This window comes from Lithobates pipiens, unplaced genomic scaffold (genome assembly GCF_037356315.1).
Source record: "Lithobates pipiens isolate NorthernLeopardFrog02 unplaced genomic scaffold, aLitPip1_a1.2 Scaffold_10, whole genome shotgun sequence".
Taxonomy (NCBI): Eukaryota; Metazoa; Chordata; class Amphibia; order Anura; family Ranidae; genus Lithobates; species Lithobates pipiens.
Genome location: NW_027507686.1, coordinates 231,567,719 through 231,589,365, shown reverse-complemented (window position 1 = coordinate 231,589,365; position 21,647 = coordinate 231,567,719). Strand labels below are relative to the sequence as shown.

Genomic DNA, 21,647 nt, shown 5'->3' with positions numbered 1-21,647 from the left:
CCCATTACTATGGTGGGCAGCCTCACTGGTCAATTGAAATGCCCATGAGGGAAGAAGGTGTGGACAAGCTACGGCACTACTGGACCAAACAACAACATTGGAAGGCGTTAGACTGACTCCACCTTGATGAAAAGACCACCGCCATGAGAAATCCAGATATCAATAGTCATTTAGAAGGGTTGCCTCAGAGTGACCACTGGGATAGTGAGAAACACATGAGAACATAACACTGACAAGGTCTATTAAAGTGTTACTAAACCCAGTAATATGAAAGTAGTCCATCTGACCACCCCCCCCCCCCCCCTCCAGTGCCCACAATTTAAAAATCTTCTTTTCACATTAAAATACAGCCACTATATACCTTTTTTGGCTGATCTGCATACCAGGTGATAAACTGTAGGGTTTGCACGAGTACTGAGTGTTCAGGTAGGAGGAGATTTCCACTATAGCCTGTGTCCTCATGCTGTTATGGGAGGTGGATCATCCATCAATCAAGATGTGACATCTCACCCACTGTGTTCTTTTTTAGTTACTGGGCATGGAGGAGGAGGAGGGAGGGACTGGGCTGTCATTAGGATCTGTATACACTCCCAAATGTGTGATGTCAATATCATGTGACATGGCTAGCTCTGATCAACAGAAACATTTTCTCTCCAGCAAACTGAGCATGTGCAGCGGTACTACCCTCACTGTGTCCTATCTGGCCTTGCCAAGAGAGATCCTGCAGGAGGGGGAGGATCTGTCCACACAGGATCAAAGAGCCCTTTTACACAATTTAGAGGAACCCCTTAAGTTCCACAATGAGTATAGCAAGCATGCTATTCTGCACACACAGACAGATTTTATTGTTCTGGGTTTAGTAACACTTTAAGTGTTAATGTTTCCTTTCCCATCAGTAGTTGACCAGACCATCCTTGGGCTGAGGGGTATGCTGGGTTAACTGTTAATTGATGGGTGTCTGTGCACAACTTGCTGGTTGCCTGTCAGGATTTGACAAACGGGCGAACACCGAAACATGTTATCCTGGAAACCAGCGTGATTCTCTGGTGTGTCCCAGTCTGAGTGTCCACCACAACAGACTTCCTGGTTCCATTGACATGGATCCACTTGCCCCCTTGCTGCGAGAATGTTCCAACATGGTCCCATGGTCCTCATCGGTAAGTTCTCCAACATATCCTGCATGCCTGGGGTATGGGGTTGGTCATCAACTGGTAACCACTGTTCATCTCATTTGTCTCATTTGAACCGCGTGTGGAATAAACATAGACTGTTTCAATACACTGTCCTATGTGTTTCTGGCCTTTTGATATCACTGATAGTAAGCCCCTTGAGGTCTTATCATATCGTGCATATATGACACCAACATGTAATTTCAGGAGCGCCTTGTCAGTGTTATGTTCTCATATGGCACTATTGGGAAGCTGCAAAGCTTTACCTGTCGGTGAATCTGGCTGTAACTGCAGAATTTGAAGACCTTCTCCCTGTTCACATCCTAATCCCAGCCCTGCTGCTGCCCATCACTGTTCTAAACATTTTACATCAAAATTCATATAACATAATAAAAGATTTATGGAAGCTGTTAGTACTCTGACACTGCTAGGCGGCATGGTAGGCAGTGGGTGGTAGGTAATCAACATCCAAACCCCCTATACAGTCCCCATAGTCAATGGATGAATATGACACTAACAAGGATCCGCTAGTTGAATTCAAAGTGGAAGAAAAGCTGAAACAAAGGAAAGAATAAGCCCATTGATCATAGCAATACATCTGCTTGTAGCTTTTCATCACCAACATGCAGAGAGAAGGAAGAACATAAGAGAACATGAATCAGTACTGTCTTAATGATTGTGGTTGCTAATCTGTTGCAACTTATATTTTATATGGCAAGTAATGGAAAGATTTATTATCTGTATGCCAGCTGCATAATACATGACAATATCTGCTCCTGTTTAAAAAGTTCACCTTAGTTTTGCGACAGATGTAGACAGTATGAGTTAACCAGAGTGTGCAGACATGTTGTTGTGCATGCCTACACAAAGAGAAAGAGCCTGGTGGGGGCTGGAGTGCCAAGGACTGAGCCAAAGAGTTTCCTGCTCCTGGGGACTGGAGAGGTGCAGATCTGCTGTTGCCTGTGTGCGTCCGTGCCTACCCCAGACAGAGCAGTCGAAGACCAGAGAGCAAGAGCTGAGTCTAGAGGCCCTGGTCATGAGGACTGAGTTACCAAGGTCCAGGTCCAGGGGTACAGAAAACCACCAAGCGTCTAAGACAAGGTTCACAGTGTACAAGGCCTAGTGAGCGGATTCAGCTGTGTTTGTGTTCCCACTGTTAGTGACCCATTACAACTGGAGAAAGCCATTTTGCCTAACAGCCCAAAAGGAATTCTCTGCATATTGTCCTAAAGGGATAGTAACAATGCACCACTATACAGCTTGGGCCCCACCATTAGCTGGCTGAAGAAGCAAGTCAGGCACCATATATTTAACAGTTACTTTATAGAGGCAACCAGGTCTTAGAAGAATATATATATATATATATATATATATATATATATATATATATATATATATATAAATACACACACAGTAAATATAAAAAAAGTCTACACACTCCTGTTAAAATGTCAGGTTTCTGTGAGGTAAAAAAATGGGACAAAGATAAATCATTTCAGAACTTTTTCCACCTTTAGTGTGACCTATAAACTGTACATCTCAGTTGAAAAACAAACTGAAATCTTGTTCTGTGTTCAGAATTAAGAAATCACATTCAAACTCATGTTAAATAGGAGTCAGTACACACCTGCCATCATTTAGAAGAACCCCTGAAAACCCCAAATAAAGTTCAGCTGTTCTAGTAGGTCTTTCCTGACATTTTCTTAGTAGCATCCTACAGCAGAAGCCATGGCCAGCAGAGAGCTTCCAATCCATCAGTGGGATCTCATAGTTAAAAGTTATCAGTCAGGAGAAGGGCACATACGCACATAAGGGCACATACGTGGAGCAAATACATTAACACAGCATTGTATATATATATATATATATATATATATATATATATATACCTGCCTATATTTAGGGGGATACATATATCCAAATTGTGCATGGTTTATGGTGCTCCTTTACCAGTGCTGCTAATACCAGATAGACTTAGCTTAGTGCCACTGTGATCTGAACTAACTGCAATATCATAGGCTGTTATTTATGTTATGTAGTTCACTGCAAGCAGATTTATTTACCTACATACTGTTTTTGTGTATTGCCTTCATATTATTTTGCCTTGTAATAATATACTTATTTTACATACAAGTAGTCAAGTAGTCTGGTGTTTATTTCTATATGCTAATACCTAAGCTAACATAGGTCCTTGCAGCGCGGTAAGATACATCCTGGTGTGTCAGGGGGGACAAAGAAGTTTACAGAGTCATGGCAGAAAACAGAGGACCCATCATACCATGCGGCTCCTGCTGGGGTAAGACTACACTGTTATAATTATTATCCCCAAAAGAATCTAATTTTATGCTGCAGTTGTTGGCCACAACAGCCAATCAGGTGTAATGCTCGCACTTTTGTCAAAACTGGGGAGAAAGCTTTTGAATATGGCTGGATTCCACGGACTACACCATTATTCCTTGCTACAAGCTTCATTCAGCAATTCATCCTATAATACTTACATTCTTCGGGCATTGATTGCAATGCAGACTGAGAAGACCAAACCCAAACACACCAGGGATACACACACGATCAGCCAATCTGTCAAAGAAATAGTACAACTGTAATATGGGTTTGAATAGTAACATAGTTAGTTAGTCAAGTTGAAAAAAGTCACATGTCTATCTATTTTGACCAATTAAAAATAATAATAATAATGATAATATTCATAATATAGCAGGACATTTCCATAAAAGTAGCAAGCATTGCTAAGGAAGGTCACCCTGTCAAGCTTTTAATTTTTAACATAAATGCCAGACCGGTATATGAATGCGCTAATATTCACATTTAATGGAAGTAGCTTTTTGGTAAGCCCTTGTACACGGTCGGAGAATCTGTCGGAATGAGTCTTATCGGACCGCGTCGTCAGATAATCCGACTGTGTGTGGTATGCATCGGACTGATTCCGTCCGAATCTCCGTCCGACCCAATTTTCCAACATGTTGGAAATATTTCCCGACCAACTGGGCCGGACGGACCTAATCCGATCATGTGTAGACCAAGTACCACGCATGCTCAGATCAAATTCCTACATCAAAGCTATTGGCTACTAGCCTGAATGTAGTCCCATCGTAACGAAATTACGTCATCACGTTCTGAAAGATCGGATTTTTCGCCAACTTGGCCAGACCGTGTGTATGCAACAGTTTCGGACACAATCCGTCGGGCTAAATCCGACGGGCAAAATCCGACGGATTTGGTTGGCAAAATCTCCGACCTTGTGTACGTGGGCTAAGACAGGCAATGTTTACAAGAATTAACATGACCTTTAACTAAACTAAAGTCACCCGGTAAAATGAGATGCAGTGTACTTAACCTTTCTAGTTGCCCCTGTCTATTAGATCCTCTGTGTAGCAGATCCCTGATAAATACTTGCTCCCCCACTGCATGCTTTGGTTTCTTCTACCAGCTCCTATGTCACTATAGCAAACATTTTGACGTATCTACTCAGACTTTCATTAAATTAAAACTGAAGTAAAAAAAGTTTTTTGTTGTTTTGGAGAAAGTGAAGGTTTTTAAAAATCTGTTGGGTTTTTCTGGTTGTCTATGTCCCCACTGGGGAGAGCCAGCGTCTCTTGGTGACCACAGTATCAATACAGAATATAATAGGAAATCCAAACCTTTATGATCATTTAAGATGTATGTAAACTGATGATCAACTTCTTTTATCTGACACTTTTTGGTCTGTTAAACATACCAATAAAAGCATTTGGTAGATCCGTATGATAAGTCCAAAAAGTACCTCTTGATCTTCACAGAAATTGTGTGAGCTGATAACCTCCTGTGCTCTCAATCTGTGCTGACTGTTATCAATTGACATCTTCCCTGAGGACTACAAAACCACCACTTTCTATGCAATGAATTATCACCAATCTTGTCTCCAAATACCACCCAAATTGTCCTCTCCACTCCTCCCAAGACCTCCTGCTCTCAAGCTCCCTTGCCATCCTCTCCTCCCATACTCATCTCCAGGACTTCTCAAGAGCCTCTCCCATCCTCTACCTCTATCTGTCTGGCTATCTCCTACTCTGGCTGCCTTCAGGTGATCCCTAAAAACACTTCTCTTCAGGGAAGCCTATCACACCTCCAACTAACTGCAATGTGATCTCTTCCATCAGCTCATCCCCACAGTTATAATATTAGATTGTAGACTCTAATGAATAGGGCCCTCTTGACCCTCTTGTATTCTATTGTCTTGTAACTGTACTGTCTCCTTTTATATTGTAAAGCACTGCGCAAACTGTTGGCGCTATATAAATTACGTATAATAATAGTTATATCTTGTTTCTGTTGACCTAATATAGAAAAGTGAGCAAGTGTTTTCACCTTAGGACAGGAAGTTTGCTACTCGCCAAATCGCCAGGTGAATATAAAGAAGAAAAAATAGGTCAACAGAAGAAGTTAATACAGTTACCACATTTAAGAACTGGTATTTTTGTTTTTGGCTTTAGATACTCAGGACCTCCTTCTCTCAAGCTCCCTTGTCATCCTCTCCTCCCATGCTCATCTCCAGGACTTCTCAAGAGCCTCTCCCATCCTCTACCTCTATCAGTCTGCTATCTCATACTCTGGCTGCCTTCAGGTGATCCCTAAAAACACTTCTCTTCAGGGAAGCCTATCACCCCTCCAACTAACTGCAATGTTATCTCTTCCAAAAGCGAGTGAGTGTTGTCACCCTAGTACAGGAAGTGTGCTACTGGCCAAATCGCCAGGTGAAAATAAAGAAGAAAAAATAGGTCAATAGAAGAAGTTAATACAGTTCCCACATTTATGGGCTGGTAAGCTGAAATAAGATATATTTTTGTTATTGGCTTTAGATAAACACATAGAGACACCTTCTTTGGTAACAACTAATTGGGAATTTCTTTAATTTTATCTCACTTCCTGTTGTGTCTCCAGAGCGTGGACTGCAAAAAAAACCTGTCAGGGGTTTTACCTACTTTCTACTCCATCCAGAGCTAGAAAAATAAGTTTCTCCTGTAGATATACTTTAAAAAAAAATTATTTTGCAACCAGTGATCTGTGGAACTCTATAGTTCCTCCAGAGGTTGCTAAAGGTTCCTTGAGCAATAAGCAACTTCTGCCTCTCGGATATATAACCACTGACACCACTGATCTTTCTTTTTTGCTATCTCTAAGCCCTTGTACACACGGTTGGACATTCCGAAGGAAAATGTCCGATCGGACCGCGTTGTCGAAAATCCGACCATGTGTGGGCTCCATCGGACTGTTTCCGTCGAAATATCCGATGGACCAAGTTTTCCAGCTTGGCTATAAAACTTTCCGACAACATGATCCGATCGGACCTCGTCTGTTCATGTGTAGAGAATTCCGATCGGACAAAGTGCCACGCATGCTCAGATCAAATTCCTAGACCAAAGCTATTGGCTACTAGCCTGAACATAGTCCCGTTGTAACGAACTAACGTCATCACTTTCTGAACGATCGGATTTTCCGACAACTTTGTCCGACCGTGTGTATGCAACACTTTCGGAAAAAATAAGTCGGACAAAATCCGACGGATTTGGTTGTCGGAATGTCCGACCGTGTGTACAAGGGCAAAAGGGGAAATCTTCCTACTGACCATGAAGAAGCATAGTTCCTATTGACCTTAACACTAATGTATCATGAGCTGTAGATATAATATTTAATACCAGGGATTCCCTGAGACCATAATATTATTTCAAGGGTTCTTCCATGTTATGAAGGTTGAGAAAAGCTGATTTAAAATGAGCATCATGGGTGGGATCAATAGATTAATTGATGAGAATGAAATAATATTAGCAGCAGTAGCGAGTATAGTACAGGATAAAAAAGCAAATGGCTTCTCACTGGAACTGTCTATATAAAAAGTAGGTTGGAGGGTTCGTTAAATGATTTTAATGGACAGGTCCATAAATTGAGACACATGTATTACCATGTGGTTTATTTTTTATTTAGTGTTTATGGGATGAAAAGCTCTTTCTTAGCAAATCGCATTGAATGTCGGCATTCCAAGAACGCAATAGGACCATTGTTAACAGTCCCAAACCTGCCGAGTTATCCCTTACAACTTGATTTTACAGTTAAGGACAAATCTGGAGTTGTCTCCCGTATAGTAAGGAGAATTATCTGGGAAGGGATTAAACTTTGTTGCAAAGTAAAACTGGTTTCATGTTCAGGTCTGATATGGTGGAGGGTGACTGGTAATCACATTAGCAGTTTCTCTCTATCTTGGGTGGCTGACTCTTATCTCCGATCTCCATTTGACTTAAGAAGTAGAGCACAATGCATAATTCTTCCTGCAGCCATTTTCCGCTGTTCAATATATGTGGGCAGATTTCCCATTTTAAGGAGGATTATGGAGAATGCTAGGAAGGGATTATATCAGTATGTATGAATGGGTGGGTGGCAGTCATTAATATCTGATCAACCTATGGGCTGTAATAAAGCCCAACTCCAGTCAAACTTATTTTTAGATAGAGTGCAGGAGTGTTGTAACCTCTGTCAGCTTTTTAATACTATATTAGCTAGACAATGAAAAAAAAACAATAAAAGAACGGTATAGATGCCTTTAGACTTTGGAGACAAAGAATTCTAAGAATTATGTGGACAACAGGAGAACAAACAAATGGATCTTTCAACAAGTCAAGCCCAACCTTTATAGGAAATTGGAAAGGGGGATTTTAATGGTACCATAGATATAAACAAAAAAATATATTTTTAATAATTTTATATAAAATATTTTATTGAGATCAAAATCTTAAAGAGTAAACAAAGTTAACTCTCCAGAATAAAGAAATACATATACAACGATCACAGCAGAATATGGAACAATAATGTGCATATAAAGCTAAAATAGCTATATAAATGCATGTTGGGCTCTACATGTTTCGCTATATTGTTTCTTCAGGAGCTGTAAGGCATATATTGGCCATCATATGTATGATAATTAGATTTATTAAAATCTAGACGTTAAAATGAGAACAGCAAATAAGGAAGCAATCAAGCAACCAATGTCTGGAAGTATATGTCCTCTCCAGATTCGGAAGGTAAAAGCCTTGAACTTTGCTTTCCATACTACATACCTGTGATATGATGCTACAATTTTCCCTTTGGGCATCTTTACAGTTATTGACTTAAGAAATTATTTCGATAATGTTCTGGTGCTCACCCTGCGATTCCCTTTGCTGGATTTTGATTGCTTCCCTATTTGCTGTTCTCATTTGAACGTCTGGATTATAATAAATCTATTTATCATACATATGATGGCTAATATATGCCTTACAGCTCCTGAAGAAGCAATATAGCGAAACATGTAGAGGCCAACAGGCATTTATATAGCTACGTTAGCTTTATATGCACATTATTGTTCCATATTCTGTTGTGATAATTTTATATGTATTTCTTTGATCTGGAGAGTTAACTTTGTTTACTCTTTTTAATATTTTGATATCAATAACATATTTAATATAAAGTTATTAAAAATATATATTTTTTGTGTATATCTGTGGCACCATTAAGATCCCCCTTTCTAATTTCCTTTAAACTGTCCAATTTGGGATGTGTGTGCCTTAAACCTTTGCGTTAGTGCAGGTATTTCAATCCAAGCCCAACCTTTGACTAAAACCTAAGATGACAGATTGAAGCTGTTTTATTTTGGACTTATATAAGGGGAAACAATCAATTGGAACAGAAAATTATAATTGGAAAAATTTGAGGGAAACAGAAGAACACAACGAGCAACAAGGTGCCTGAATACAGATAGAAAAAGTATGAAAAAACCATGGCGAAGACTAAGGGCCCGATTATTGTGGACAAAGCCCAGGCGACAAGACTGTATTATTTCGAACATATAAACAAGAAGAAGCAATCCATTGAAATAGACAATTATAATTGAGAAATTTGAGGGGAACAAGAGCAACAAGGTACAGATACAAAAAGTATGAATGAGCTGTTGCCCAATCATTTTGGAGAAACACTATCCATGGGGTCACCAGGGATCCAAATGCTCCTGCTGGGAGAGGACCTCTCAACTCTTCTCTGTTTGGAAAACCCATAACTTTCTGTGAATCCCTTGTCACAGGTCCACCCTTTGTTAAATGTCTACCAGTAAAACAAAACTTCTGTACACATAGTAAAAACGTGTAGACAACAGATTAAAAAACCTATATTTTTTGACTACATGATTACCACCATACCGAAAAAAAAATATTTTTTCTCCATAGTGCCACCTATAAATGGCATCTTTGTCCACAACACCTGTTTTATGATGTCATTAGACAGTGCAGATCACAGGCAAAATGTACAAAGCTAATCAGAGTGGCTCTGTGATTTGTGATCATTGTAATGGTCAATCAAGGCAATCACAAATATAAATCAAAAAAGCGTACACTCTTTTTTTCCTTCTCCACCACTAATTGCCAATCCTATACAAATAAAACTTCATATTGATCATAAAGGAGGCATGCTTACCATCAATGTTATGGGGGGATAAACACCACTGACCACCAACAGTCATGGGACACTTACCACTGGTCATCAAGATTTAAGGGAGTACACACCATTGACCATTTAAAGAGGCACTCACCCCTGACCACCACCATAAGTGGGCACTAACCCCTAGCTAAAACCTGCAAGCTGTTCTGACTTCTGCACTGAATATTCTATGCCCTAAACTTAACTAAACAATTTTGGGTGTGTTGGTACTGTCCTGGCATTTTGGGTCCTCAAGAAACGCAATAGCAGTCAAAACATTAGGCTTGTCTCCAAATTGCGGTCTTTTTTCTTTTATAAGGTACTAAAAAAAAAATTTTAAAAAACACTGGGGTCATTAAATACCACCAAAAGAAAAATGATATAAAACTAAATTTGGTACAGTGTTGCATAACCAGATAATTTGTCAGTCAAGCTATCACACCACTGAAAAACGGAAAATTGTCCTGGTACTGAAAGTTTGTATTCAAGTGGTTACACAATTAGGAAAAAATGACCCAAAACAATAGTTTCCCATTAAAAAAAGGGAAGCATCTGTGAACCTTTAACTCACAAGACTTTAGAACCCCTGGACCCTACATTCATGCAACCATTGAATTGCTCTATATACATCACGGTGCATGCCAGCGGTATGTGCGTTTGTCATCTATCCTGGTAAATACCAGAACTATGATCTCTTTCCTATTACCGACATCAGCAGAAAGCTGCATTTTTACCAGCCAATCCGGTAACCTTGCAACAGCTTCAATGCCTCCACCGTACCTGGAATAGCTGCCCGTCTCTTCTGTTTGTTCTGAGTGGATCCTGAATTGTCACCGGTAGCTAATTCCTCGATGGGTTCCATGCTCTCAGCGTCATCATCTGAATGGTGGCCATCATGTGCGTCTGGGAACTCTGGGGAATAAGCACATGGAACATCAGAGTAAACAGGGTGCATGATGATGAATACATATTACTGCAAAACCTCAACGTGTGTCTTCCTCAAAGTGTTGGGGAGGACCCTACTTTTATTGACTTTGTAAAGATTTATAATAAAATATAGATTTTATTAAAAGTCATAGACACTCTACTAAGAAAATGGCATCTGACACTAGGTCTCTTATATCTAACCTTTATGTAAGAAATCTTGATCCTGCTCCCTGACATCTGCCTGAATGCTTCCTCACTCTTGTGGGCAGGCTGAACATCTGATTTGCAATTTTCAGTGTATGTGTGCTTCTTACACTCTATTTAATTGTGTTTATTTATTTGATGGGTGCGATCTGGGCCATCTTTATATGAATGTTATTAATCCCATTTAGTTTGGATGATGAATTCTGATTAAACACAATGGGTACCATAATAGACACGTGCAGGGGGGTGTGCCAGGTGTGCCTGGGCACACTGTAATCACACAGTACTGATGGCTTCCCTCCTCTCCTCTCCTCTCCTCTCCTCCTCCTGCTGCGGGGGATATTTCAGGATGGAGAGCGAGAGAAGTGGCTAGTAAATGTATCATTTACCAACATCTCCCTTTTTTAAATGAACAAAGTGAATACACTCGCTTACTGCGTCCATTCATAACTGAAGAATAGTAAACTGTGTTTCCTATGCTTGAGTTTGTGAATGAACGGGAAGCCCCTTAGCAAAGAGTAGACATGTGCACTGGCAAAAAATTTGTTCGTTTTCGTTTCATTCTTTTTTTTTTTTTTTGGGGGGGGTCATTCATTATGATCGCAATTCGTAAATTTGTAAGTTTCTAAAAATTAGCAAATTCGTAAATTCAAAAATCCAAAAATCTGAAAATTCAAAAATCCGGGTCATTCTTTATGATCGCAATTCGTAAATTAAAAAAATCATAAATTTGTAAGTTTGAAGATTCGTAAATTTATAAATTCAAAAATCTGAAAAATTTTAAAAATAAGAAAGAAAATCCTAAAATTCTAAATAATAACTAATTAATAATAAATAACTATTAAATTATAGGTATGGGAATGGGAAAATTTAAAATAATAACTAAGTAACTTTCAGACGTGCACTGGTGAAAAATGTATTCATTTTCATTTCACTCCTTTTTTTCTTTTTTTTTGTGTCATTCGTTATGAACACAATTCGTAAATTAAAAAAAAACATAAATTTGTAAGTTCGAAGATTTGTTAATTCGAAAATATGAAAATGAGAAAATTTGAAAATAAGAAAGAAAATCTGAAAATTCTAAATAATAACTAACTAACTAATAATAACTAACTCTTAAATTATAGGTATGGGAATGGGAAAATCCGAAAATAAGAAAGAAAATCCGAAAATTTGAAATAATAACTAAGTAACTAACAGACGTGCACTAACAAAATTTGTTCATTTTTGTTTCATTCTTTTTTTTTTTCGTTTTTTGGGTCATTCTTTATGATCGCAATTCGTAAATTAAAAAAATCATTCGTAAATTCGTAAATTCATAAATTCAAAAATCTGAAAAATTTTGAAAATAAGAAAGAAAATCCGAAAATTCTAAATAATAACTAACTAACTAATAATAACTAACTATTAAATTATAGGTATCGGAATTTCCTTCCAAATTTGGCTGTTAGTGAACGTAACGAATACAAATTTATCCGAAGTTACAAATGATCCGAAATAATGAATGCCGCAGCTAAACAAATGGAACGGAATTAATTAATAATAAATAATAATAAAAAACTTTTTTTTTTATTATTGTTATTTATTATTATGAATTTGTTACGTTCCATTCATTTAGATATGGTATTCGTTATTTCGGGATAATTCGTAACTTTGGATAAATTCATATTCGTTACATTCACTTCAACAGCCACATTTGAAAGGAAATTCCAATACCTATAATTTAATAGTTAGTTACCATTTCTGATTTTCACAGTTTCGGGTTTACAGATTTTCAAATTAACAAATTTTAGAATTTACGAATGTACGAAATTTCGAATATTCAAATTTATGAATATTTTATATATGAAATATTTGTTAAACCGGTTTTCCGAATTGACAAATTTGTTGAAATTCTTTAAAAAACGAATTTGGATAAACAAAATGAATTGCACATGTCTAGCACAGAGCACTTCTCATTCATTCACTGTCCAGTGCAGCTGAGGATGCAGAGAAAGGTGTGTGTGTGTTTGAGCTTCCGAGTGCACACCCTAATGCTCGGTGGTCAAACTGGCGGCTCTCCAGCTGTTGCGGAACTACAAGTCCCATGAGGCTTTGCAAGGCTGACTGTTACCGGCACAGGCAGAGGCATGATGGGACCTGTAGTCCAACAACAGCTGGAGGGCCGAAAGTTTGACACTCCTGCTAATGCAATAGGCTGCGCACACCTATGAGAACCTATTTTTGGGTGTAGCTCCTATTCCTAATTTACTAGATAAAAGCAAATATACTCTGAATGATTTATGACTATGAGTACCATATAAATAGTCATGTATGTGGGCCTATTACATTTTTGATTTTAGTTCTTACCCTTAAAGTGGTATTAAACCCAAAACCAAACATGTAATATATTGCAGCTTACCAATCATCAGATGTGGTGGCTGCATTTATTTTCTTTTTCCCCTCTGTTTTTATCTGGTGATCTGGCCAGTAACACACCTCCTGTATTAGAGTGCCCCACTCTGGATAAGGGAGCACAGGAGGCACCTTTGGACAGCAGCATTGTCAATCTGGGGGAAGGGGAGTGTTAAAAGTACTAGCAGATTTAAATACACTAACAAATTTATGCCAAACGGCAGCTAATATTTTATAATCAATAACAGTTTTTCCTTCTGGGATAAAGATTTTACATAAATAAATAAAATCTGATCATTTTAAGCACCCCTGCCAGGGTTAACCACCTGCCGACTGTACATTTACGTCGTCAGAATGGCCTGGCCATGCAAACGGGAGTACCTGTACCTCCCTTTGAATTTGCTGTCATGTCATTGCGTGCACACCCGCCGCAAGCTCTGTGAGTAGGGATACCCGCGATCGTCTCACAGAGAGGAAGAACGGGGACATGCTGAGGTAAACAAGCATCTCCCCATTCTGCCTAGTGACAGTGTCACTGATCTCTGCTCCCTGTGATTGGGAGCAGTGATCAGTGGCATGTCACTCGTAGCCACGCCCCCTAACAGTTAGAATCACTCCCTAGGACACACTTAACCCCTCCCTAGCACCCTAGTGGTTAACCCGTTCACTGCCAAATTATTAATAAAAATTCCAATGCCATAAAACTTTCTCCTATTTTGTAGACGCTAGACACTTTTGCGCAAACCAATCAATAAGCGCTTAGTGTGATTTTTTTTACAAAAATTATATAGGAGAATACTTATCGGCCTAAACTGAGGAAAAAAATTGTTTTTTTTATATATTTTTGGGGGATATATATTACAGCAAAAAGTTAAAAATATTGCATTTTTTCAAAACTGTCGCTCTATTTTTGTTTATAGAGCAAAAAATAAAAACCACAGAGGTGATCAAATACCACCAAAAGAAAGCTCTATTTGTGGGAAAAAAAGGACGTCAATTTTGTTTGGAAGCCACGTGGCACAACCGCGCAATTGTCGATGCTGTGCCGAATCGCAAAAGGTGCTCTGGTCTTTGGGCAGCAAGATGGTCCGGGGCTTAAGTGGTTAAATGGTTTGTCTCATCCATGTAACAAGAGAGCTGTTCTTTTACTGGCTGGATCACCAGATGTAAATAGGAGGTAGAAAGCCTAAAAATGAAAACAAATGCCGCCATCACACCTTCTCGTCCAACATCAGTGCCTGACCTCCCAAATGCACTTCTGGAAGAATGGTCAAACATTCCCATAGACACACTCCTAAACCTTGTAGACAGCCTTCCCAGAAGAGTTGAAGCTGTTATATCTGCAAAGAGTGGGCCAACACAATATTGAACTGTATGGATTAAGACTGGGATGCCATTAAAGTTCATGTGCGTGTAAAGGCAGGTGTCCCAATACTTTTGGAAACATAGGGTATGTATGCAGTGGAAATACATATGTAGATTTTATAAAGACTAAAAAAATATAAAAGATATGCATGACAAATATCAGAATATTTAAAGTGGCTTGGAACCTCTAAAGTGGCTTGGAACCTCTATCGGTAACTGGATAAGAAAAGTGAAGTAACTGTTCAGCAGATATAAATCTGCTGCAATGGCGGCAAAACCTTTAGGGACCTCCTGTGGCTGGAACTCTAGGGGTCTGTGGAACCCTGGTGGAGAAACCCTGGTCTATTTTCTCCACCATTTCTTTGCAGCACAAGTCTTTTCTGCAGGTGACAATAAATGACTGATTTCAGATAGGGAATCAGACATTCTAAAAACCTCAGCTGTCTAATCACCTGCAGGGTTAGATTAAGAGCAACTGATGCCCAATAATGGTGCCCCCCTTGGCCACTCTATTGTTTAACTGACAAAAAATTATGACTCAATGAGTGTTGAAAGTGAAATAAAAGTAAAAAAAATGTAAGAATCTACTTCAGCTTTCTTCTAGGGCAGCCTAAAGCCGGGCACACACAACTGGCATTTTCGGCCAGCAAAAGACCGATGAGAGCTTTTCGTCGGAAAATGCAACCATGTGTATGCTCCATCGGAATTTTGCTGGCCAGCCAAAGATTGAGAGCAGGTTCTCAATTTTTCAGACGAAAAAAGTTCAGATCGTGTGTATGCAATTCCGACGTGCAAAAACTCACGCATGCTCAGATTCAACTACGAGATGGAAGCTATTGGCTACTGGGTATTTAACTTCCTTTTTTCTAGTCCTGTCGGACGTGTTGTACATCACCGCGTTCTTGATGGTCGGAATTTGATGTGACCGTGTGTATGCAAGACAGCTTGACCAAAATCCCATCAGAATTCCATCGGGAAAACCATCAGAGCTTTTTCCGACCAAAATTCTGATCGCGTGTACGTGGCATAAGGCAATGCCCCACAACTGTAAAACAACTGTGTGACCAGGTGGTCTGCAGCATGGGATCTAAACAATGGAGGCCACAGGGTTAAATTTCAATAAGAATACATCTATTGGGGGAAGGGTAGGATCAGTTAGCTCACGGCAAGGGGGCAAAAAGAAACGCACTTTGTTTTAAAGTGCATGTACCCTTTAAGCCCCTGTACACACGGTCGGAGATTTCGACATCCAAATCCGTTGGATTTTGCCCGTCGGATCTTGTCCAAAACTGTTGCACACACACGGTCGGACTAAGTTGTCGAAAAATCCGATCATTCAGAACGTGATGACGTAATTTCGTTACGATGGGACTACGTTCAGGCTAGTAGCCAATAGCTTTGATGTAGGAATTTGATCTGAGCATGCGTGGCACTTGGTCCGATCATAATTCTCTACACATGATTGGAGTATGTCCGATCGAACCAGTTGGTCGGAAAATATTTCCAACAAGTTGGAAAATTGGGTCCGACGGATATTCCGACGGAATCAGTCCGATGCATACCACACACAGTCGGATTATCCGACAACACGGTCCGATAGGACACATTCCGACGAATTCTCCGACCGTGTGTACAGGGGCTTAGAGTATGATAGCTAGGATGGTGCCCCTTCTCTTGGTTCCCTATGCACACGCTTAATGTGCTTAATAGGTAATCCAGCCCCAATCAACTGGGAGTTGGGAGTTCACAGCCCACTTTTGTAAAAAGGTTTAGCCGTTTCCTGGAGAACTAATTTAGGCCAAAACATAAGGCTGACCTTGTGGTTAGAAAACAGCGAAGAAATCAATCTATTGACCTAAAAACAAAGCTTCAGTCTGGCCCATTTCCATTACAATTGTTCAAAATAACATTGCATAAAACATTAAAGAATAAGTCAACTCAAAATAGATATTGAGCTTTCGGTGGACATTGAAGCCCTGAATCACCTATCAGCTTCTTATATCTCTTTTAGTCTCCAGTGATGATCCTATTCTCTAATAACGAGAATCAAGTTCCTAAATCTAATTTCTGAGAGGATTGACTTGTATGTATTGTCTTACGTGCAAAGCTGAGAAACAAACAACAGAACAAGAGCAATGAAGCACAGTATAATAACCTAGAATCTATTATGGACAGAGCTACAGACTATGGATAATTTGACAGAAAGTTGGCAATTAAGCAAAAAGCTCTAATAATGCAAAGTGTATAGTCTTTGCATCATCTGTGATTGACTTGCTATGGTTAAACCACCACCATCACCCAAGGAAAGACTTGTTCCTACCATTATTTGATCCTGTGTTCCTGTGACTAGATGGGTCTGTTCCTGGGGCACTGCCTTCTTCTCGATTCTTGTGTGTTTCACCAGAGCCAACTGCGATCAGATCCTCTCCTTCGGTAGTGCAACAGTCTTCCCCATTTCCTTTATTTTTAATATCTCCATCCTCTTGTACACTGTGATCTCCTGAGTGCTCGGACTGCTCAGTAGACATCTCAGGTTCAGTCGTAACATCCTCTGAAGCAGTCCATTGATCATTGTAGGTGGGACCTACGTCAAGTCCAGGGTGAGTTGGACTCACCTTACTGGACTCGGAATCAGAGGAGGCATCTAACATGGAGGAAGAGAGCAAGGAAATGCTTACTAAGGAAGAAGTATTCCCCATAGACCAGTAGGGTCTACTTTTCCTTAAGTACCTGTTTTCTAGACACTGTGAAAGCGGCCATTTTGTGTGTAAGCCACTTTGAACATTGGACTCATCTCTGTAGAGTAAAACTTAAGTTACAATGAGCCAAGCTCTGATTAGGCTTACTGTATGCAGGCATATTCTGAGTTCAAAATGAATAATATTTTGGGGCTATACATTTATTTGGAACTCACTTGAGCCTCAGCAATATTGTTGGTTCTTAGGGAACCTGTAGGTCTCATACAAAATTGTGGCTTCCTTGTGTGTAGTCAACAGGTGCATGTTAAACAGCCACAACAAACACATTTGAAACAATTCAAAGTCATTTAGAATGTTTCTATGGTTTCAGAATTTCATTTTCTATGATAAAGTTTCTCCTTTTAGGTATGCTGGTTCCCACCCGACAGTCAGAAAGTCCCCAACATACAGAAACTGTGGTGAGCTAGTTAAGATACATTGACCACAGCAATATGGAGGATGGATTACACCACAACAATACAGAGGATGGGCCATGATAATAGGGAGGATGGACTAAACCACCACTAAATGGGTGAGGAACTGTACGACAAGACTATGAAAGATGGACTACAAAGTTCAAGCTGTGGATAAGATTTTTATCATCAGAAATGAATTCTTTAATGATCAGGGTTTTCCCGCTAAAATAGTTAGGTAAAACATTTATATCATTGCATTCAAATGGTCTTCTACCACAGTAACGACTACCCTCCCAGATGAAGCATTTACTCGTATTACTAAAAGAAGTACCTTCCAGGGTTGGATCGTGCGACACAAAACTGGTGTTCTTGAAGTCATATTTTTCACAGTTCTTTTCAGTTTGGTCTATGTAAAGAGAGAAACATGTCATTATTAACCTCAATAAAACCTTAAAAAAAAAGATATCTTTGTGTACTAGTAGCCATATTAAAAAAAAAAACTCATAGCCATACTTTTAGGGTTGATGAAAAAAACATCTACACTCTAGGTCAGATTTTCTTAACCTTTTGAACAGAGGGGAACCCTTGAAATAACTTTCCCATCTTAGGGAATCCCTGATAAAAATCACTATATTTATAACTCACACTGCACTAGTGTGATGGTCACCAGGAAGAATTCTCCTTACACTTGTGGACATCAGGACAAATTACTCCCTTACAGATAGCTAAAAAGATCAATGGTGTCAGTGGGAACTTATCAGAGAGGCAGAAATTGCTCATTGCTCAATGAACCCTTAGCAACCTCTGGAGGAACCCATGGGTTGCATGGAACCCTGGCTGAGAAACCCTTCTCTAGCTGGTAACTAAGGCATTCCAATGTATTCATCTTGACTATGCAGGACAGTTGGTAATTAAGGTATAAATACACATTTCGTAGATGTGTGAGGGTGTAATTAGAGTTCCCTCTACAATGTGGTGATATATAGACATGTGCAGAGTGAAATATTTCATTTCGGAATTTCGTTTTCGTCCGAAAAATATATTTATTTAGTTACTCCCGAAATTCGTGTTTATTTATTTCGTTTTTCATTCAAAAATTGCATTCGTCCGAAAATCCACATGCATTACGGTCAAATCTGTCTTTGAAGGCTTATGGTGTCTGTCGAATGTATAAAGAAGATTTGACTGAGCTGCTAAACTCTATATACAGTAGCCTATAGGTGGAGCATTTGACTCCGGAAATGTACGATTGCAGTGTCGTACAGTTTCGATGCTCCGTCGAATATTATTATAAACGTGTGGGTTTTTCGTTGCTTTGTCGAATCTCCGTCGTTCATGTTGAATGAATGGTCTAAGTCTCACAGTGTCAGGTGTCATCTTTTCTGTCTGTCGAATATTTTCTCTCTGTCAAATCTTTTCTCTATATAATCTTGGACTAATAGAGGTAAGGTTAGGCACATTCGACCACAGGTTCAATAGACACAGATTGTTATTGTCAGAGTCACGTCGAATCTCCTATTCTATATCGAACTGTTGTAACAATGAAAACGAAAATAAAGCATTTATTTATGTTGGATCTTTCGTTTTTCGGATTCTGCGCTTTCATTATCGTTTGTCAAAACGAAAACGAAAATACCTGAAATTTGGACGAAAATGCATTTGGACGAAAATGAATGCACATGTCTAGTGATATACAGATACTTTGAGAGAAGGACTTCTAGAGTAGTGGAATGACAAAGTAGTGGTGGCATGTATTCTATTTTTGCTGGCTGTTTGGACAGTGGCTAGAAAAAAGAGAAGAGCTCCTGCATGGTACAAATCTAAAGCATAGTAGAAATATTGCATATATTTAGTGTTATTGTTTGGTCCTTTGATCTATTGCTAATTTCCTAGTTGGTCTAGAATGGCAGTTTCCAAATCCCCGTGTACAGTGACGTTGAGCTGTGGTGTGAGGGACTGATAAGTCTTGTTTAGAATCATGGTTGGGGTCAGTAAAACATGCAGTTTATCGCCTTTAAGCACCATCTTTAGCTGCAAAGGCAATGGATGGAGATGTTCACATGCCACAGCCACTGCAAACATTATCCCCCATTGTGCTCTACAGCCAGTAGCACCTCCAAACAAATCACATTTCACAAATGGAGCTGACCGAAAAACTCTGCAACCACTTGCAATGCAAGTGCAGCATTAACGGGTTTAAAACAATGTGGATCGCCTTTTCATAGGCGTGGTAATCTTGCCACAAGTCTAAATGTAGGACAAAAAATTCAAGAAGGAGGGTAGAAGCAAGGAGCTAGACTCAATATATTATGTAGATAATAGAAAGTCTTGTGTTGGACCTAATACATCCTTGGTTCAGTAGCTTTCCACAAAACCAGAGGTCTTCCCAAACAATGGGGTCACAGAAACCAAGTAATCTATGGGGTTGATTTACTAAAGACAATCCACTGTGCAGTGCACTACAAGTGCACTTGAAAGTGCAGTTATAGATCTGAGGGGAAGGACTGAAATGAGAGGAAGCTCTGCTGATTTCTATCAACCAATCACGTGCAAGCAAAAATGCTGTTTTTTTTAATTTTCCTTGCATTTCCCCCTCAGATCTACAGCGACTGCACTTGTAGTGCATGGTGGATTTGCCTTTAGTAAATAAACCTCCAAGTGTATTAGAATGCCTAACACTCATAATGGGAGTCCAAGTATGTATTTTATTCATACATAGTTACATAGTTAGTGAGGTCGAAAAAAAGACACAAGTCCATCAAGTCCAACCTGTGTGTGTGCTTTCATGTCAATACTACATTGTATACACCTGTCTGTTGTGGTCGTTTAGGTACCTGTCTAATAGTTTTTTGAAATGATCTATGCTCCCTGCTAAAACCACTGCTTGTGGAAGAGAATTCCACATCCTTACCACTCTTAGACCCCTTTCACACTGGGGCACTTTGCAGGCGCTACAGCTCTAAAAATAGCACCTGCAAAGCGCCCTGAAACAGCTGCAGCCCCAAGGGCTTTCACACTGGAGCAGTGCGCTTGCAGGACATTAAAAAAACTCCTGCAAGCAGTATCTTTGAAGTGGTGAAGGAGCGGTGAATACACTATCTATGTCTATCCACGCCTATGCGGGGTGGTTTTAACCCTTTTTTGGCTGCTAGGGGAGGTTAAAACCACCCCGCTAGCGGCCGAATAGAGCTGCTAAAACAACAGTAAAGCGGCGCTAAAAATAGTGCCATTTTACTGCCGGTGCCCGTACCGCCCCAGTGTGAAAGGGGCCTTACCATAAAGAACCTTTTTTAGTGAATGGCCGCGTGTCTTTATGTTTCCTTGTGCGGAAAAGTTTTATCCCTATTGTGGGGTCACCAGTATGGTATTTGTACATTTAAATCATATCCCCTCTCAAGCGTCTCTTCTCCAGAATAAGGTCAGTGCTCGCAATCTTTCCTGATAGCTAAGGTCCTCCAGTCCATTAATTAGCTTTGTTGCCCTTCTCTGTTGCATGCATCCATTATTCATTCAGATGTCAATGCATTTTGGAGGTCAAATAATCCTGCTTCCTCAGGACTTTAACATTTATCCAGTAGATATTGTGGTATAGATTACAGCCCTGAGGAAGGGGGATTGTTTGGCTCCTGAAACACATTGGCTTCTTGAGTGTATATCTTTGCCATTTCTGGATCAATAAAATGCATACTTGGACTCGCATTATTTGTGTTTGGCGCTCCTTTAGGTTCAAAAACACATACAATTCCTGAACAGTCTGGCTTTCAGATTTGGGTTTGCAGGCATCAGAACAGTAAAGTTTGTCACATTGGAAAGGACTTATATGGATTGCCCAGCAAGCTTTGCATGTTTGGCTCGTCTGTTCATTACAAATGTTCCCGTTAGGAGACACTTTGCAGTCTAGGTTTATACTGTTAAGACTGTGAGTCATCCTTGGAAGAAAC

At 39.6% G+C, this 21,647-nt stretch overlaps 1 protein-coding gene across 2 annotated transcripts in view; it reads right to left on the bottom strand.

Moving 5' to 3' along the window:
- Positions 1-21,647, bottom strand: part of CD44 (CD44 molecule (IN blood group)) — a 101,593-nt gene that overhangs the window by 9,767 nt on the left and 70,179 nt on the right. The window contains exons 4-7 of one of the 2 annotated variants that reach the window (XM_077462909.1): positions 18,038-18,112; positions 16,873-17,196; positions 10,443-10,574; positions 3,668-3,746 (exon numbers count right to left, since the gene is read on the bottom strand). In XM_077462909.1, coding sequence (XP_077319035.1) covers positions 3,668-3,746; positions 10,443-10,574; positions 16,873-17,196; positions 18,038-18,112 — 610 coding nt within the window. The remainder of the gene's footprint in view (positions 1-3,667; positions 3,747-10,442; positions 10,575-16,872; positions 17,197-18,037; positions 18,113-21,647) is intronic. The other variant, XM_077462915.1, reaches the window with a different exon arrangement.